The sequence below is a fragment of the Anoplopoma fimbria genome, chromosome 13 (assembly GCF_027596085.1).
Source record: "Anoplopoma fimbria isolate UVic2021 breed Golden Eagle Sablefish chromosome 13, Afim_UVic_2022, whole genome shotgun sequence".
NCBI classification, from domain to species: domain Eukaryota; kingdom Metazoa; phylum Chordata; class Actinopteri; order Perciformes; family Anoplopomatidae; genus Anoplopoma; species Anoplopoma fimbria.
In genome coordinates, this window is record NC_072461.1 from 25,001,470 (window position 1) to 25,021,594 (window position 20,125).

Here is a 20,125-nt window from a genome sequence, read left to right on the forward strand (position 1 = left end):
GCGTTCAAGAACTATTCAGTGAAATTATTATTGGTCCAGTCCTTTGCAAACATTGGTCACCTTTAACAATGATAACAGTGGTTCTCCAAAGCTTGACTAAGGGGTTATTATTATTTTTCCTCAATAAAGTAGTTATATTATCATAAACCATGACATTTCCCTAAAACTAATTAAGATGATGTTCCTAAACCTAATACCAACCTCATCCAAAACTAAGTCAGATCACTTTTGCTAGACAATAAAAAGCAATGCATATTGCTGTTTGATTGGGAGAACTTGTTGGTTCAGCATATACAATAACGTGGCTGTTTCTGGTATATATATATTTATAGATATATATGTATGATCTTGGGGTTCAGCTCTAGTTTCGGACAATCAGATTTCAATCAGGCTGGTAAAATTATGTTAAAGCAAGCTGAATTTTAAATATTCTAAAGTTATAAAGACTAATGTTTTAGTAAAAAAATATCTTCCATTTGGATTTTGTCGATTGTGACCATTATTCACTCTCCTTCTCGCTCTGGTTTGGTCTTCATAAAGTCCGTCTCTTTAGCTGCTTGGTGCTCCATTATATTTGTGTCCAAAATCAGGTGTTCATTGTGATTTTTACTGAAATTTGGATTGATGCAGCTGGAAATGAAACCAACACAAGGTTTAAGACCTAAAAAGTTTCTAACATCAAGCTTATTAAAGTTAGTGAGTACATCAGCAATAAAAGTACAAACCTAAAAGTTGATAAAACTACATCAGAAAACAGCCATTTACTCCCTTTAAACCAACGAGTGCAGGATTCCTATGAGGACTCTGTCAGGCTGATGATTGAAGGGCGGCTAATCTTTTTCTTTCTTGTTCTGTGAGTGGGCCGAAGAAAGCATGATTTATTCAGCATTTATTCAGGTGAAACGGGTCGTCATCGACCTCCTCAGCCAGAAGCAGGCTGTGCTACACATTTAGACCTAAGTTATTGAGCTGACACTCCTGTCCAGGAAATAGTGAAGAGGAGAAGAGTAGATATCCCAACACAGTGAAATACTTAATAACATAAAACAGTAAAGGAGTTGGTTCATCACAGAGGAATAATGTTTAACGTGAAAGCAGCCAGGCTGATACAAGATATTGATACGATTTCTATCTGAAAATTCCAATAACATCCAAAGTCTGAAAGTTCATAAAGCCCACATCAACGTCTTAGAAGTTCTCTCAGGATAAGTCAGTCCTGAGATTCTGGTATCTGATTTTGCTGTAAACCTACTGAAACATGATCTGTCTACAGATCCATAATATGATGAATTCTTGGTCCTGTGTGACTTCATCTGAACTCTTTTAAATCAGTAAAAGAACCGTTCAATGGAGAAAGAAACTTGGCTGGAGAACCCCAAACAAAGAGCAGGACAGAGTGATGAAGGAAGAATTATCCTCATGAAATATTAAGTGAATTGGTTAGACCATCAGGGAAACAGCAAGAAAACAGTCATGATAATAAAAAGAGAATTCATTATATTGCAATTAATTCCCAATGCTGCTCAGAGTGATTACTGCCAACAGGACACGCTCTCTCTCGCTGAAACTGAAACAACCACTCAGTTTTAGACATATGAATGATGACGTCATCATTATGCAAATGAGCGCAGGACTTCCCGGGAAATTTAAAGCTCCATTTAAGGAACCAAAGGAAGTGCATCAACCAAAACAGGAAGTGGAGAGGGCTTTTGATTTTCTCTGAAAGCTATCGGCAGCTATCCCCAGTTACCAAAAGTATCGATGTAAGTCCTCTGCAGCTACTATATTATTACTTACTTATATTTACTTCATAATGATGAAAGTAAAAGTAAAAAACTCTTTAGATTACAATAAAAAATTCTGCTTTTAAAATTGTACTAAAGTAAAGGTATTTAAGGAATAATCAGAAAAAGAATTGCTTCTTTGACTGATATTTTATGACATATTACATCATTAAATTATTATGAGTCATGCATTAATGTAAATGCAGAATGTTACTGTTCTAGTTTGTTAAATTGGAACTCATTTTAGCTATAAAACAAGTATTTTCCAGATGGATTTTCTCCATTTATTGATTGTTTGTTGTGTAAAAATCTGTGAAAAGAAAGTGAGAAAGGCTGTCACAAGAGAGCCCAGAGTGACACCTTCAACTTTAAAAGTCTAAAACTTTAAGATAATTAAATGGAAAATTGGCAAATGTTCACAAATGCACATCTGGATCATTAAAATGTTTTTGCATGAAACTTGACTAAATGCTTATCAAAATAATAAAGCTGTCAGATAAATGCAGTGGAGTTAAAAGTACATTATGTAGAAGTATGAAGTAGCAGGGAAAAAAAATACTATATATATATATATAAACTACAGTTATCTCAAATATGTCCTTAAGTAGAGTACTTGAGTTAATGTACTCCCATTCCACCACAGATAGCATCATCTTACCATTACATTACATAACAGTCATTTAGCAGACGCTTTTATCCAAAGCGACTTACAGGAAGTGTATTCAACATAGGTATTCAAGAGAACTACTAGTCACCAGAAGTCATAAGTGCATCTCCTTTCTTACACAAGCATCTAAAAGCATAAACCAGAGCAAAAGTATAGTGCAGAGGCAAATTACTACGAATACAATAATTGCAACAGACTAATACGAATACAATAAGTGCTACAACCTACTACGAATAGGATAAGTGCAGTAAACGAATACGAATTCAATAAGTGCAACAACTAATATGAATTCAATAAGTGCTACGAGGAAGGCTCAGGGTAGTGCTTCTTGAAGAGGTGAGTTTTCAGCCTGCTACCTCTTCAGAACTCTTGACATCCCTCACATCGAGCCTTAAGCACAGCTTCATCTCGTGCAGACGTTCAACGTGTGACAGGACCGCTGCCTGGTTACCGTTGCTAGGCCGTAATTGGACAGCTGCTGCTGAGGGAGTTTAACAAAACAGTCAGCGGTGTCACTCTTAATGGGAGCTCGTCACGTACGACAGTCTCGTTTGGAGAGGAACTGTTCCTCGAGTCAAGATGGTTTTGTTTATGAACCCGGGAAAAAAAAAAATCACATCTCGCAAATTTGCCTCGGGGGGAAAAGTGAAATCATCCCCTTATGTGAGCATAACTTCACTTTTCTGTCGCCCGCATGCCTGTGAGTGATAATAAGGAAGTAAATGCGCCCCGAGCCATTGTCTTTTTATATCCTGCTCTGGGATTATTATGGGATATAAAAGCTGCATTGGTTAATCCACCTCCATGGTGGTAGTGACAGTCATCTTTAATTTATCCATATATGCATAAATCAAATAAAATTTTAATTGTCATGTGATTCATCGCCTTATTACATGATCCTGACCCCCAGCTGATTATGATGGATACCATGCCGTCAGAAGCTGTGAATAATTGCCCATTGCCCCAAATATCCCCCCTCGTTCAGCTGGTCCCTTGATGGGCCTTTGACAGCCACGAGGAACGACTCCAGCTCCGTCTCCTATCAGAGATATTCCTTTTCTTAATTCAGATTATTGATTTATTTATAGCGTCATATCATAACGGGAGTAATCTTTTGTCATATGGAGCAGCTATGGAAGTACTCTATAATTTACAGAGACAATCACTGCGGCAAGAGGAAGAAAGAAAAAAACTCACTGCGGCAAGAGGAAGAAAAAAAAACTTTATTTAAACTGATTTAAATAAAAAATAAAATAAAAATGATGCAAATAGGGTTAATATCAGCAGTCCTTTTAGTCCTTTTAATCATGCTGATTTATAAACTTTCAGCAATTTAGAGAAAAATAATCAGCACATTTATTGCCTAATTAAAAACAAACAAAGTGCACAGCTGTTGTTCTATAAAGACTGCTATCTACTGGCGTTTGGAATAAAACGTTTTCCCACTGTGACTTCTGTTTTCTGTGCAAACTTAATTGGTAACCTCACCCATGAATTGACTTTCTAGTGTTAATGAAGGCTTTTATAAATCCCTCCAGACCTTTCAGAAACAACATCATCATCTTGTTTAGACAGCTGAGGCGTGGAAAGAGGTCGATGCACATTAATTTGAACTTACAATCATCTCATCAGTGGATATTCAGCCTGAGAGAGTCTAACGGTCTCTTATTGTTGGTTTTGGTCTTTTCATCATAGTATTTTGAGAGAGGAGATAAAATACAGAACATCTTCCCACGTGAAACAGCTTAACAGGTCTCTCGCGGCAAAAAAAATATCTTAATTACGTTAGTTTGTTTCTGCCATAACTCAAGTACTGTGCGGAATTACAAATTTGAGGTACTTTACTTGAGTAGTTCCATTTCATGCTACTTAATTATTCCACTCAACTACATTTCAGCAACAAGTATTGTATTTTTTACTCAGCTACATATGTTTGACAGCTTTATTTACTCGTTACTTTTCAGATGGAGATTTTATATAAAATAACACATTTAAGTTTATTCAATATAACAGGCTGTTAAAAAATGTACCCGGTGATTACCTTCCTTTTTTAATATTTGACCACTTTCAAAACAACAGTGTCTAGTTGGAGCTCATTGTCACATTTCAGATGTCTATATTCTGTCAATTGTTAATAAGTTGTTGACATTTTCCCCCTAAATGCGTCCTCGCTGGCGACAAACCTGGCAGGAAGCATTATTTTCTTACTCAAGAATACAAATGCTAATTATGACAATTTCCCAAAAATAGGATAAAATCATAAAGTGATGACATTTTAGACAGACATGCATCTAAACTCCATTATGACCACTTAGTGAAGGCATACAACCGTGAGTAGGGTAATTATAGTTTGAATAACACTTCAATTCAATTTATTCCACATTTCACAAAAACATGCAAACCCAAACACCCCTCAAATGAATGTTGTGACCTTTTGAAAGCTCCCACCGCTAGTTAACTATATAAAGTGATAAAACTAGCTCCACCTCAAGCAGCTAAAACAGTAAAATACTTTTAAAACATTATTGACAATCTAATAATGTCAGATATGAAAGTATGCCAGTCAATATTAAACCAATACTTTTAGTTTTGATTCTTTTAAATACATGTTACCAATAATACTTGTGTACTTTCACTTAAGCGGAACTTTGAATGCAGGACTTGAACTTGAAACAAACTTCTTCCACAACAGTTTCTGATTACCCAGAATTCCCTAAAAGTATATCCATAGTAGCACTCACACTTTTTGGAGGCTGTAATGTCCTTTGATGGATCGTTCTCCTGCGTTATCATGAGGCTGAAAGGCCCAGAGAGAGAGAGAGAAAAAGAGAGAGAGAGAGAGAGACTGTTAGAAGGAGTATTGGCTCTGTGCTTCAGGAGAGAGCTGGACCGTTCCTCCATCATCATAAAGCATCCATCTTTATTCAATGTCCGTACTGCACAGCTTATTTTGACCAAACTGTGCAGCTGTTGAAAGATAAAAAATAAATAAAAAAACTCCATCGCAGAAGCTGGACTGTAAAGATACACACTAAAAATGTACATCCGGCTCTTGGTGAATCTCTTTTAGCATCAAGAATGTTTGCTCTGCTGTAGTTTTTTTTACCAGCATCCATCCTTCCTTCCTGTCTCTGTCATTATCAGTGAAATGACATGAGCTGATGGATCTCTTAGAAGATCTTTCTGACTTGCTTCCACTTCACAGACTAGCGGCTATACTTAGTTTCCTGCTGTTCCGTTCTGCATTTCTGTCAAAGTGTCCATGTTACCTGTAGACTGCGGCAGAGACGGCCCGCTTATTGATCGGCATGTGTTCATCAGGACTTCAAATACGGACAGGTATTCTTTTAAAGAAGGAAATGGACTCCTTCTCTCTAGCGTTCCAGGCTTAACTTTGTTCATTGATATTAAAAGGTACATGTCATCACTAGAGAACTTAATGCAGATGTATAATAAGAGACAAATTATGGTTCTACTTGATTGTTACAGTTTCATTTGGTATTTTTCAACCTAAACCCCGTTTTCCCATGACTTTGTGTTAAAGTGATTTATGGTTATTACAGAATCTTGTATTGTATTTCTCTCATGCAAGAATGATTACACAGTTGAACAGTCAATAAGTACAATATAAAAAGCTCTAAATAGTCAGAATAAGCTTCAATTAGTCAAGTTTGAAGCTTGAATTAACTGGTGGGACATCAAATAAGAAACAACAGTCATTTTACTGCTTGAATACAAAGCTGTTTCCTTAATATCACTCAGTGTGGCCAAAGTGATCCCCGTCTCAGAGACATGTGGTCGTTTAATCGTCTCCTAATTGTATCCCAATTTGCATTTAAATGCATCAGATGTATTCAAAGCAGCTGGCAAACAGGCCCGTTTTCATTTCAACCTCTCATTTCTGCGACGTTCCATCGTATCAGAAGTTTGGCAGCTTCCTGTATAAATTATAGCATGAATTGTTCAGTGCGGTTCCGACCGGTTCCACCAATCGCCCATTTGAGAGCACAATGTTTCTATTTTAAATCTCTGTGAATAGTTCAGACCTTTTGTAATTGATGGAGTTGAGCCGTTTTCTTTGTCGGTGGTTCATGACCAAAAATGACTGATTACAGCGATCAAGAACCAGGCGACGGGGCATTACATCCTCAACGGGAAGGGAGAGGAGGTGGCGTCCAGGAGCTTCATCGACCTGGGCGTGGAGTGGAACTACATCATCGAGGAAGACGTGGAGACGCTGCACACCGACGGACCGCTTCACGACCCCGTAGTGGTTCTGGTAATAACACCTCCTCCTCTACTTTACTTTATCGACAAGTTGACAACAAACACTGTTTAAAAGAAGCAGGTCAGAAAACCAGTTCAGACCCCCCCAACTTCCATATTTCTCGTTCATTTTCTATCACTGTCTGTAGATTTAAATACCTAAAGCTCATAAATGAACCAATGAAATAGGAAATCATAAACAGCTTTAATTATTTAAGATGCTTTTTATGTATAACATTAACGGATACAGTCTAAGTAGAAGAGTGGTCAATGCAATTTTTTTCAAAACCAGCATTAAGATCTGTAAGCAAAGCAAAGATTTAGGTTTAAACGGTCACTTCTCTTGGTGGTATTTTGGCAGATGCTCGCTTTTTTCTGGCTGAAACCTGAGTGAGTTACTGTTAGCTGCTTTTATAACACCTGGTAGAGATCATAGCATTGATCTCCAGGTCTGCTAACGACAGAAAAAGCTTGACCTCGTGATCTTAGTTAGCATTAAACATGATTTTACCATTTTAATTGAGCAACTGAAGTCTGAAACCAAAAATAGACCAAGATTACAAGCTCCCCATTTGTAGATGGGCTGCCCAGACTGAGATCATTAATGGTGTCAGTGCTGGGACTGGGAGGATGGATTATAAGGATCTCTCCATTGAATTCATTCAGTTGGAGGAAATTGGAGAACACAGCAAAGCAGTGGTGAAGTGCGGCCTCTGGATAGCTGCCATGCAATTTCTATGGAAAGGCTGTTTCGATTCAGTGGCAAACTCAAAGTTGGGGATAGTTTAACTTTTGGCAGCCAGATAATACACGCAGCCAGTCAGTAATCAGTCCTGTGACATTATGATCCATGTTACGAATAACTGTTTTGTGTTTACAGTGTAACGCCAAAGAGAGGTGACATCTTTAATACCAAGCGTTATATATAATCATAAAAAATGGTCTGATATAGTCTAAAACCTTCAAATATTCTTAGTGGAGGATGCCCAAACAAAAGCAGGATTTTGGATTAAGACCACTTGCAATTCTAGTTGACTTGTTCTCTTATTTAAAAGTGTTCCCCTTGAAAATTCCCTTTGAATTAAAAAGCTATTTGGTTGACATGCTGAAGGAGTTTCTGTCGACCGACAAATTGAATCGGTTACAACTGCACCAACACTAATCACCCCAACACGCCTTTCCTTATTAAGAGATGTTGTTCCACTTCTCAAAGGCCAAGGAAAAGGTCAAGGAGGATTAAAATGAAATCAAATCTGCATAATTGGAGCAGCAAAACATTTTTGACTCTGACCAGAGCAGCCTGAGGCGAGAGAAAAATGTATAAAACAGTGATGCAGCGTGTGAGAAAAACGGAAAGAAATCTACTTCCTTCATATCTTAACTTTTTTAATTCATTGACGTCAAGCCTAAATATAGCCACGACATTACATTAACTTAATGGACACAACTGTCTGAATGACTAAAAGCACTCAAACAGACACATGAAGCCATGCATGTTACATATTCAGTGTCCAAAAAGGGCGCCGCTGTCCTTTAGTCGCCCCAACAGGGATGAAGACATTTAACTAGTCAGAGAAATGGAGCTAATGCCCAGAAGACCCACATTTTTACAAAGAAGGGCTATTAAACCCTTTTTTTTTAAAAAAGCAGTTCCTCCTACAACATTTAATAAGTTCCCCCGGGTCCAGAAAGAGAACAATTCCTCATAAAGCCAGCAGCCAGCAGCCAGCACCGGACAAAAACGGAAACAGAGAAACTATAAAATCTGAATTAGAATTTGTCCCCTGGCACATAATCTGCCCAAAAAATAATGCTGCAGAATAAGAATTTATCTGTTTTTTTCTTCTATCCTGAAATCATTTTGCCTCCTAAGTGGGAACTTCAAAGGTTTACAGACGTTTTTGTTTCCGTCGTCGTGCTGTAGAAGTAATTAAATGATACAGCAGACCGGATTATGACGGGGGGTTATTAATGTGTGTTTGTCCTGATTCTGTTTAGTCTGAGCCGCTGTGTCACCACTGATTAATGTCTTTAATATGTTACCATTTTTATTTTAGGGTTCGTTGAGCTAACAGGGTTTCGCTCACACACACACACACACACACACACACACACACACACACACACACACACACACACACACACACACACACACACACACACACACACACACACACACACACACACACACACATTCTCACCTTTCTTTTCCTCATTACACATTATTGTATTTCGCAGCTCTAATTACTCATGTGTCACATCAGTGGGATTTACTAAATTGCCGTTCACGCACAAGACGAACTCTCCGTATTGTGATAATTACAAACATTTAGATCTGACTGAAGTTCATTTACAGTTTTTACATGATCATTATCTTTTTTTCTGAAAAGCAGTCTAACGAAAAGAGGAGCAGGGAAGTAGTTGAGAAGAATAGTAGAGGTAAAAATGAAAAAAGAAAGCCTTCACACATGAGATTTGTGCTCGATAATTATACATATTTAATTTGGCAGCAAGTGGAGGATGTAAATAAATTGCAGATCTGCTTGGAAAATTGAATCAGATGTTATATTCCTGAGGCATGCATTTATAATTCTTCACTCATAACTTATGCAACACCACACTGGTATTTAGTGACTCATCTCCACTGTTCAATTAAACACAACCAGTTCATTCCTGCTTTCGTCTCGCTGATGGATCAGTAATGATCATCTCATAATGTCAGGATATCTTTTGTGTTTTGTGAAGGCTTTAGGAAGACGGCAGAGCAAATGATGTCACGTGAATTAATCTGCAAACTTCATATAGTGTATCAAAATAAATAAATGAACAGTATCACCAACTATTTGACAGTCAAACTGAAGATGAGTTGCATGTTTTTACTCCATCAAACAGGACATACTGTATCAGCTCCGTACATCACATGTCCTGTCACGTGTTTGTGCAGCCGGGTCAAAATGTGACAGAGCAAACATTGTGTGGGCCGATTACTTAATAATGTACAGAAACATGGCGTGCAATAGTCCACAGTGTCTCTACCTCTCTGGCTTTCTCAAGCACACACACTGCAACACTCGAGTCCACTTGTCTCAAACCTGCTGCTATACTGCATAAAACAGTGCAGGTTTTGCAGAGCGGATCGACTTTCATAAGGGTGGGTGCAGGTTTTAAAAGAACATATAAATAATAGTTCACTTTCTCTTCTCCTCTTTGTCTCTCTTTCCAATTTACACTCTTGTTACCGTAGCGTAGTTCGTTTATAGCCTAACTTTTACTTTTTACTTCTGCTGATTGCATTCACGTGTTCATTTTTGATGATAATCGTTCTGAAAGTGTGAGTATTAAAATCGCCTTTTTCGCCACAGAGATGATTTTCTTGATTCATTTAAAATCCGATAGAAAAGTCAAGTAAACCTTCCAGTAGTTGGCCTACAGAAATTTGTTATCCCTGCAAGACTCTATTTGATAATTATATGAAAAGAAAAAAACAGGCCAAAAACTGTTTTTCCAGCCTAAATTGACTGTTTTCATGTTTCTCTGTTTCTGAGCTCCTGCAGTACCTGATCCAGAGAAAAATGCCTGGTTTTGTGCACTGTCCTGTTTTCCAAACAATTACTTATTATGCAATTATTCTCTTGTTGCTTGAAATTCAATACAATGCCATCATTTGCACACATTTGCACTTTGAGTACTTCAACACAAATACCCCACATAGAAGATGATGCTATAATGGTATTATGTTTGTTTTCCCATTTTTTTGCAGATTATACCCAAAGACAATGAAACACGGTCTACATTAATGTACAAGTACATCATCCATGAAGATTCGGTTCCTGTCAACAACAACAATGTCATCCAGGAGGAAACGTACGAGTGGGCTCTGAAGAGCTGGTCTCCATGTTCCAAGCCGTGTGCCGGAGGTAATGAAAAAATTAGCATCTAATTAAAAAAACAACAGAGAGGAATCATTTTTTTTCTTCTACTTTAAAAAATATGATTGTCTGTATATTACACGACCTTCACTTTGTAATTCCTTTTAATAGATCCTTGTTTCTAGGCAGGACATTAGCTCCCATTTTTTCACGCTGAAGCTGTTTCTTTTGAATTTTTTTTGAACATCTGTACCAGCATTACTTTTTTTAGTTTTTTTTTTAAACTTCATAAGTGTTATGCATATTATGTTGACATAATTCCCACATATGTTTGCTAACATAATTAGTCCCACTGGTGTTTTAGTAGCACAATGATTGTTGTTTCAACTATAGAGTGGTAATTTAAAACCCTTATAAGAAGCCTACAAACAATGGTAAAGGAACATTCCCTTAAGAATGGTTGTTGTTTTATGTGTTGCCGGTTTAGTGAAGAAATACAGTCCAGGGAGACCAGTGTATCTGAACAATACATCCATGATTGTGAGGGTTTATCAGACGCTAAAAACACAAAGGAATATGAGAAAAGGTCTTGCCTATCTGGAACGTTAACACAGCGACAATTGTTTTATCTTTCATCATTACGATCATCCAGTAACCACTGGAATACAGATTTTGCAGTACAAAGTTATCTATCAAAAATATGTGGGTGATGAGCTGGGTTCAGCTCTGCTTAGGACTGCATTGTGTTAAAGGCTAAAGTCAGAGAGCAGATATTAAATACCACACGGTAAATATTTCTGGCTGTTTTTAGACAGATATACAGCAGATCCTTGTTGTCTGCATAGACACACACACCTCTGAACATGATAATAATCTTTGAGTTTAAATCATTTCACAAGACGATCTGAGTCAGTCGATGTCATCATTGCAGTGTGTTTCCTGTTTGAATGGGGTGTTTTGGAATTGATGTGTCATTCAAAAGTAAATATGAACCAATGGGAGTTTTAATTTGAGCTTCATACAAATATTTTCCAGTAAATAATAATGAGAGACTCTTTTTATTTATTTTATTTTATTTAAAACATGGTGAAAAGTCGGGCTGAGTATCTCTTAATTATTTCATTTTATTCTCTAATTGTTTAAATACTTTATCTATAAGTATTAATGCTTTCCTATATTTTTTTATTATTATTTAACAAGTCAGGTTTGTCTAAAATGCGCAAAATTTAAATCAGAAATTGTCTGCAGAAAGATGAATTATTGATTCAATTGTATTTCATAATTTCTTTAGATTTCCCCTGTGTCTTAGTTCGAGGAATACAAAAATATTTCTTGCTAAAGTTGTCGCTTCCTCCACAGGGTTTCAGTACACCAAGTACGGATGTCGAAAGAAAGGAGACACCAAGATGGTCCATCGGGGTTACTGCGACGCGAGCAAGAAACCCAAACCCATCCGCAGAATGTGTAACCTTCAGGACTGCACACAGCCTCAGTGAGTACCGACTCCACAACTTCTCACAGCAAAGTGCTGATTATAGATTCTAACTGGGACTTTGCTGCAGTCTATTATAATAAAAAAATGTTTAAGTGGCTTCTATCAGCATGAGTTGAATATGAATGAGCCTCTCTTCAACTGTAGTGTGTGTGGGGATTGTGAGAAATAAGTACCTAACACCACAAAATCGGTTTTATCAAGTTGGAAACTATGGTTCACTCTGTCATTTTGGAGCACTTCATGTTTCGACTCGCATCTCTTGAGGTGTAAAAGCAATTTCATGTCCCTTTACAGATGTGTCAGTGCAGATGAGACCTAAATAGAGACGAGCAGTATGGATAAAATCCTCTATTATTGCATTTCTTATTACATTGCAATATAATTGTGCATCGTGATAGGATACATTTTCTGGCAAATCCATTGAGAAACAGTTCAGGATACAATAAAAAGATGATTCATTCTGTTTTAGCTAATCCAACACATGTAATACAAAGACAAATCAAAATACTAAATTAATGCAAAATCATATAAACATGACCATAATGGAGTCCTGATTATCGATGTGCAATATTGCCCACAATGGTGTTATAAACCCAGAGATGTAAAAGGATAGGGACGACATTATAAACCGTTAAGTCGTTGTCAAATCCATATGGTCTCATTGTAAAAGGTACAATATAAAATATTACGATATTCCACATACCTAAACAGTTTTTTTTACTTCAAGTTTTCACACATTTTCCATTAATTGGCATATAATTTGCCTACCTCACATAAACCTTAAAAAACCTCATAAAATGATGCAACTGTAACAAAATTCAGATGACAGATTACAATCAACCCCAAACAATCCTGCAAGGTTTGCGCACAAATGCTAACCTGACACGCCCGATGGTTTGTTACACAGAACCATCAGAGAAGCCGTCATTGGAAACTGTTTGGATAAGGGCGGGCATCAAATTGAAATAGGTGGCAGGTGATTGGATGAACCATCTGTCAATCAAACTCTTACCGAGTTAAGAGACATCTTTGCCATCCAGAAAATCCTTCAGGTCTGTTCTTTGTTCTTCTTTTAATGAAGAAATAATCTCCAGCTCTGATATAACTGATTGCAGCATCTACGCTAAGCTTTTATGGAGCCGACAATGTTGTTTTCAACCAGCTATCGCCTCTCTGTGTCGTCTCACACACACCTAAGCCCCGCCCCCTCACTGCCATTAGCTCCTCCCCGGACCCTGATTGATCCGTGCTTAAACGCATTACTTGAAGCCTGACATTGCAATAATCCCCCTGCCGTGCGAGATAAAACAGCTAGTGCGACAGCAGAATGAGAAGTTAGAAGGGCCATGACTCAGTGGTTCTAAATGTAATTCGTATTTTTTACACATTTCACACAGTTCACCTTTGAGCAAAGCCTTTAAATGACTGATTTGATTCAGAGATGTAGTCAGTATTGCACTTCCATAAAGATGTTTGGCTTATGGGCGAGATTTGAAGTAGAATGATTAAAGTAGCAGTTAATTATTGATCCCTGATGAAACAGTAATAATCTACCGTTTCCGCCACACTGGAGTACACAAACATTAATTAATTCATTTCCCAAAATATGTTTTTCCATTCTTTATTTTACAGTCACAGAAGCTTGTTAAGATTAAATCATATTACATAGGGGAATCTGCTAGAGGCAATAATCTTTTTCCACACTAGTTGAAGTTATTTGGGAATATTCAGTAACTCTGGAGCTTACAATTCTCATAATGCAATTGAATATGCCATCATCTGTTAAATCACATGCCTCTTGGTTTTGTAACAGTGTTTAGAAAGTTCATCATGAGCCACAGAAGACGTTTTGAAACCTTTTTTCACAGCAAGTAAAGTGATCATCTAAAAATCTGTAAAAAGCCCCTTTAATATTATTTATTATTAAAACACAAACTTATGCAAAAAATGTATTTTGTTTCCCCTCCACTGAATATGAATGTTGATATTGTTGGCCTGAAGAGCTGCTAAGCCTCAAAGTGTTTAATTAGTTTGGATCTTAATGTGAGCTTTTGGTGTCCCATGACAAATTAAATGCTGCTTCTGAGATTTTTCCACTCTGATGATAATTGAATCTGGGGTAACTAATGTGTTGTGTTCAGCTTTAATTTGTAGAAAAAAAAGAAAGAATAATAATAACAACAACATTTCAGCAAAGCTGTTCTTTTTCTCGAGCATTGCAAAACTTTAGGAATCCAGGTCATTTCAGGTCGAGTTGGGCGATACGGCCAAACGAGAGCATTTTCTAGCAATGCCATGACACACACGTCACATTCAAGTCGCGGCTACTCAAGTCAGAAAAAACAAGTGAAATACTCTCTGGTTGAAGGAAAAACACCAGGGACAGAGTTAACCTTGAGGCAAAGTAGACATCTGTCTTGGGCCCCTAAATGAAAAGGGCCCCAACCAGCTACAATAAAGATTTATTATGATGTTCAGATATGACAATATTGAATTATATTACTATTCTAACTCATTGTTCCCCAAATTAACTAACTAAAGGGCCTCAAAGCACTTAAAACATCTGCAACTCAGTTGTATAGCCTACTGCTTATTGTGTACTAGGAAAACACTTTTGTACTATATTAAATTGACGGAATAATGTTATTGGTTACGTTGCAGATTCTGATTTGACTCTCAAAATATAAAGAATAAAATGTTAAGCATCATTAGTCATTAAACTATCCAGCATAATATAATTGGAAGCCCCACCTTGAACAGGCTTTAGGTACATTTCAGTACATTGTGCTGATAATGCCTCTCTTTCACTCTAGAAATGATCATTTGAATGCTGGACTTTTACTGTATTGTATTAATAATTTTACATTCTCATAGTCAATAGTTCTGCTTCCGTACATCTTCTACCACTGCTAATACCAACATTCCCAGCGTTTGCAAAATCACTAAATCCACTCCCCCCAAGAAAAAGGTTGCATTTAATCTCTAAACATCGGTGAAATACAGTAGCAGAGGTTGTTTCTAAATATGCATATTAGTCGCTTACTTTGTAATAAGGACTGTGTTTATAAAGTAGAGCGTGGATTTAATTAGCGGTGGTATTTTACTTGCAATCAGGTTATTAGTGTTAGAAGTTAGTTTAAAGTCTTACATTGGCAAAATACTTATTTATAAAGTTATAAAGTCTTATTTTTTGGGGAAAACTCACTCAAGTCACGGCTTTCTCACGGTCACACCGGTGAAATACACTCTTTTTCAAGAGTAAACTGCAGTTATTGAGCTTTGTTCTGCCCAAACAGAGAACTTTAAGCATGCTTATCCAGTGTTAATTAATATTGGACGTGTCTGGTGTCTAAACCTTACAACTTTTAAGAAAAGCGCTCCTTTGGGTTCCCATCAATACACCAGCTGAGCGTGAAGTACATTCTTCCGTTCTTCAGATATGCAAAGGAGACAGACACACAGACGGAGATTCCTTACTTTATAGTTAGATAGTGTGAAAAGTCTTAACGTAATGGAGTGATCAATTCAGTGTTAAGTTGCAGATATTCCCCTCTGTGCTGAAGCATTAATCTGAAGTTAATCTTGTCTCTTAATGTTAGTTTTACCACTTCGTTTAGTTACACGACGGATTCAAACCCTCTGAGATCGAGCCAAAGCCGATAAATCTCTTAACCACAGTGATGATTTGCACCGTGTAGCCTTAAATCTGCTGCGCCTGGAGCCAGGAAAGCTCTACTTTCTGTCAATGCATCCCTTCAGTTTGACTTGTTAGGAGAGCAATGAGTTGTGTTGTTAGAGATCCATCACAGCGGTTCTGTCATAAATTCAGCCTCAATAATTAATAAAACGAGATAACGGGAGTGAAAAAAAAGCCTTTCTGGGTTAAAAACAAACTCAAGCTGTGTGTAGCAGCTGAGCTCAAAACAGTAGCAGGAGTCTGAGAGTACAAAAAAAAAAAGAAAAGAAACGTGAGGAAATGAACGTGTCGGTTGAGTTGACGGAGTTTAAATGCAGGTCCATGACAGAAAAGGCCTGCAGGTCAAAGTAATGGATGCGTAAGCTGATTAGTGATGGAGAACTACAGCCAAAATCATCCAACCAGCAGCTTCAGTTTAATCAGGCAACTTCATTACTTGGAGATGATGCAACGCAGCATGCTGAAGACCTCACATAGTGAGCTAATGTTCACCCGCCGGCTACTCTGTTGAGCTTCAAACCGAAAAAGAAGGCCGAGCGATCTGAAGCTGCTGTGATGGAACACTCACGGCCTGCTGTTGGTTCTACTCCTCCTTAAGGTCTGATTGACTTCTCTTTGGGATGCTATCCGTTTAAACAAAAAAGTAAATAACTCAGGGGAAGTTATCAGTCTGTCTTTCTTTTTCTTAGGACCAGACTGTAGAAAAAGTTTTCTATATAAACAACCATGCCTCATGCATCTTAATGGGCAAGCTTAACTTCAAAAGTAGCCTGCATGAGACTCCTTTGCCTTTTAGCAGAGCCGTCTGCAGGGCTCTCTTTGATCCAGAATGAAATATCCCAGGAACTATTAAGTTCAATCGCCATGACATTTTGTCCAGACATTCAAGGTCCCCAGAGGATGAATCACACAGACTTGAAGTGATCCTCTGATTATTCTTTTAGAGCCAACAGCAGCTCAAATTGTGGCACATTGGCTTCCAGAAAATGACACATGTGGTGCCCCCCATTTGAGTGACATGTCTCTAAAACTATGGGATGGATTGCCATGAAATTTGTTTCAGACATTCATGTTCCTCTGAGGACGAATTGTAAGAATGTACGTGATCCCTCAAGGTCTCATCTAGCGCATCACCAGGTCATTTGGCCAATACTTTGCAGGTATTAATCTTCTTTAATGACATTCCCATCAGCCTTAGCTTGTGTTTTATGCTAAATAAACTGAGATGATGAACATTATATCTGCTAAACATCAGCATGCTAAGACTGTCCTGTTAGCATGTTAGCTCACATGCTGTAGCATGGCTGTAGACTGTTAAGGACAACACAGATCGCCAGAGTTTGACACACAAGGACGAACTGGGACTGAAATTCACCCAGAGACTTTGAGATGGTGAAAAAAAGTTGCCAATAATGTTAACACGAATATAGTTTTTGTGGCATAAAGAGAATTTGATCATGCTGATGACCTTCAAGTCCCTTTTAGGACGTCTTGTTGACATCTACCTTCTCAGTTTCAAAAAGCACGTCACCACTGGGCTGAATAAAAAACAAGACGAGCCTCGGTGAGCTCGAATACAAGTCATAGTTCGTCACTTTCACGATGAAAGTAACTGAGCCAATCATAGTTCAACAGACAACAAGTATCAGTATAAATTGGGAGGGTCCAGTCGTATCCCCCTGAATATTAAAATAATCAGATTGGCCCAGTCTGACAGGAGTTCTTCACTGTGAGAACAGGCTGGTGACAGTATGAAGATTGTGTTCTTGGCCAAGTTTAAAAGATTATGCTCAAAGAAGTGAAATAATCAAATTTGTTGTATATTTATACAGGACTACATTTTTTTCCACAGCTAATGTTTTCTGGAAACATTTATAAGTAAAACCTAGTATTTTGTGCAGGTCCAAGAATTTTCAAAATCAAGAGATGGAGCATTTTGGATGTAATGATAATGTTTTGTTTGTTCCAATGAACGCCTTCAGTTACTGGAATGGGAAATAAAGTTAACTTTTATGCAGATCTGAACTGGATGCACATAAAACATTTCTAAACATTTCCTGTTATTGAAATATAGTGAAAGATGAAGAGGACTGGAGGTCTCTGAGGGCATTCCTTGTATGCCTTTTTCTTTGACTCTTGCTCTCTTTGGTGTCTGAGTTGGTCAGTGTGAGGAGACAGACCTTTGAAAAGAAAGGCAAATTCCCTCAATAGCTGCCCGTCTTTGCTTTTAATCACTGCTGGACATGCGACCTTTGCTTCGGGAGTTGACCGGTCTGTCATCCTTTAGTTCAGGAAACGTATGAAATTTCAGGCATACTTGAGAAGACTCGGGCAGAAGAGGATATTAGAAATGTCAAGGAGGATATTTGGTTCAATGTGCCTGAAAAAGATAAGATTAGACATTATGTAAAAACGAGATAATAAAAAAGTGTCATTAAAAAGATGGACTAGAACTTGATAAAGTCAGTTTGTGGGCGAGCTGTGTGATCACTGCTGACAGACGCTCCAGAAGAGGAGATCACAGGGGCCTGAAGGAAAGGGGAGAAAGACTCTGCATGAATAATGTAGACAGGGTAAGAAAGTCAAACTAAAGCTGATAGTTTCACAGGGAACCGACTGATACTGGCCCAAAAAATGTGAGCCCTTTACGTCGATCAGACTCCAGTAAATTTGTGCTGGTGAAGTTTCTCTCACAGTTTCACTCAGACTGTCACTTTGATAACTTAGAATCTGAGTGTCCGATGATTTAAATCCTTAATCCAGCAAGAATATGTAGTTAAAAATAGACCAAGTTTTAAAAGTGTATCAAAAAAAACCTTGGCTTTAAAGTGTATAAAGTGTCAATTTACGACAAAGCCATTGGCAAATTGACGCATGCGTGTTTGGAAACATGCCAGGTTACCCGGTAAAAGATGCCTCTACGCTACTCCGACACACAGCAGCAGTGTAAACCCTGTTGGTGATAGGGGTTTTTAATTACTGTGCAATACATTAAAAGCTTGTCATATTAATTCAAATGAATCAACCACTGGAGTGCACTGCTCTGTTTTCTTGAACATGACTCACACGATGTCTCGGTTTTCTTTTGGAAACGCCAGCAGCACTGAAAACAAAACGCAGATGGGTTTGTCAGCCTTAATGAGGAGTTCTTTTGTTGACTTCATCATCTTCTAAAATGCTGCAGCCTCTGAATGTTTAATGTCGGTGTGATCACAGCAGAGACAAATTCATATGACAGCCTCAGAAATCAAGAAGGTCCAATTTTATGTTATTTCATCCGTTGTTTGGGCCACCGTTTGTTCGTAATATGGCACTATATATATTTGAAATCTGGAAACACTAATATATTAGTAGTATATATTAGCAATATTGCTAGAGACAAGTCTGACAGAGCAGGAAAACACAAACAACAAATGTCAACTGTAAAAGATGACCCAAACTGTCCGAATAAAAACACTGTTTGCAGACTGACTGTTCAACTTTGACCTTTAGTACTTACTGTAGTTGTGCATGCACACAGTTTGCCTGCACAACGAGCATTGTTGTTAACTCTGCCAGGGGATAATGAGATCCCCCATGTGTGTGTGAATCTCTGTGTCTATCCACAGGGACCTCTCTTGGTTGCAGACTCTCACACCTTCTCCAAACACCTTTTATGGCTTTTTTGATACTGCCATTAATTGACTGTTGAATCCCCACTCACTGAGTCCTTCACTATTCTTAACTGGTGAGAACCCAGTTGAGTGCATCATCTCCACTCAGCTGCTGCTCTGCAGCCAGAGACACAGTGCCTTTTTTATTGGGCATTAACCTCCCCTTTATATGCATTTTGTCGATAAAATAGTCTCGAAGCCTAAATGAACGCTTCAAGTGAGACGGAGCTGAGACGCGGTTGTGCAAACATCTGCATAGATTACAATAAGAGCATCCCTGTTTGACAGACGTGCAAGTGATAAACACGTGTGAAACAATTGCAGTCTAGATCGGGCGTTTAGCCAATTGTGGGTTTATTTATCCAATTAAATATTACAATAGTGGCCGTTGCAGACACACCTGACTAATGCGACTTTTTAGATACTAATATTTCTTACACTTACTTTCAGTTTTGCCTCGAAAGAAAGTGGTCCATACTATCTGGATAAACTTTTTGGCATTTTCTAAACTATTGTGAATGTCTGACTGCTCGTGTTTCTAACCCTGTCGAAACAAGTATTTTCCTTTTAAAGGAATTCCACCCAGATCATAAAATGTACTATAAATGTTCCCCCAATCATATAAAGCAACACAGTTGTTAATGTGCCGGTTTTGATATATCTATTGTTAAGATTTCTGCCACCATCCTGGTAC

The 20,125-nt window shown here is 37.9% G+C and overlaps 1 protein-coding gene across 5 annotated transcripts in view; it reads left to right on the forward strand.

Moving 5' to 3' along the window:
- Positions 1-20,125, forward strand: part of adamts3 (ADAM metallopeptidase with thrombospondin type 1 motif, 3) — a 230,648-nt gene that overhangs the window by 110,439 nt on the left and 100,084 nt on the right. For all 5 annotated transcript variants that reach the window (XM_054610315.1, XM_054610314.1, XM_054610316.1 and 2 more), the window contains 3 exons: positions 6,567-6,730; positions 10,478-10,634; positions 11,946-12,078. In XM_054610315.1, coding sequence (XP_054466290.1) covers positions 6,567-6,730; positions 10,478-10,634; positions 11,946-12,078 — 454 coding nt within the window. The remainder of the gene's footprint in view (positions 1-6,566; positions 6,731-10,477; positions 10,635-11,945; positions 12,079-20,125) is intronic.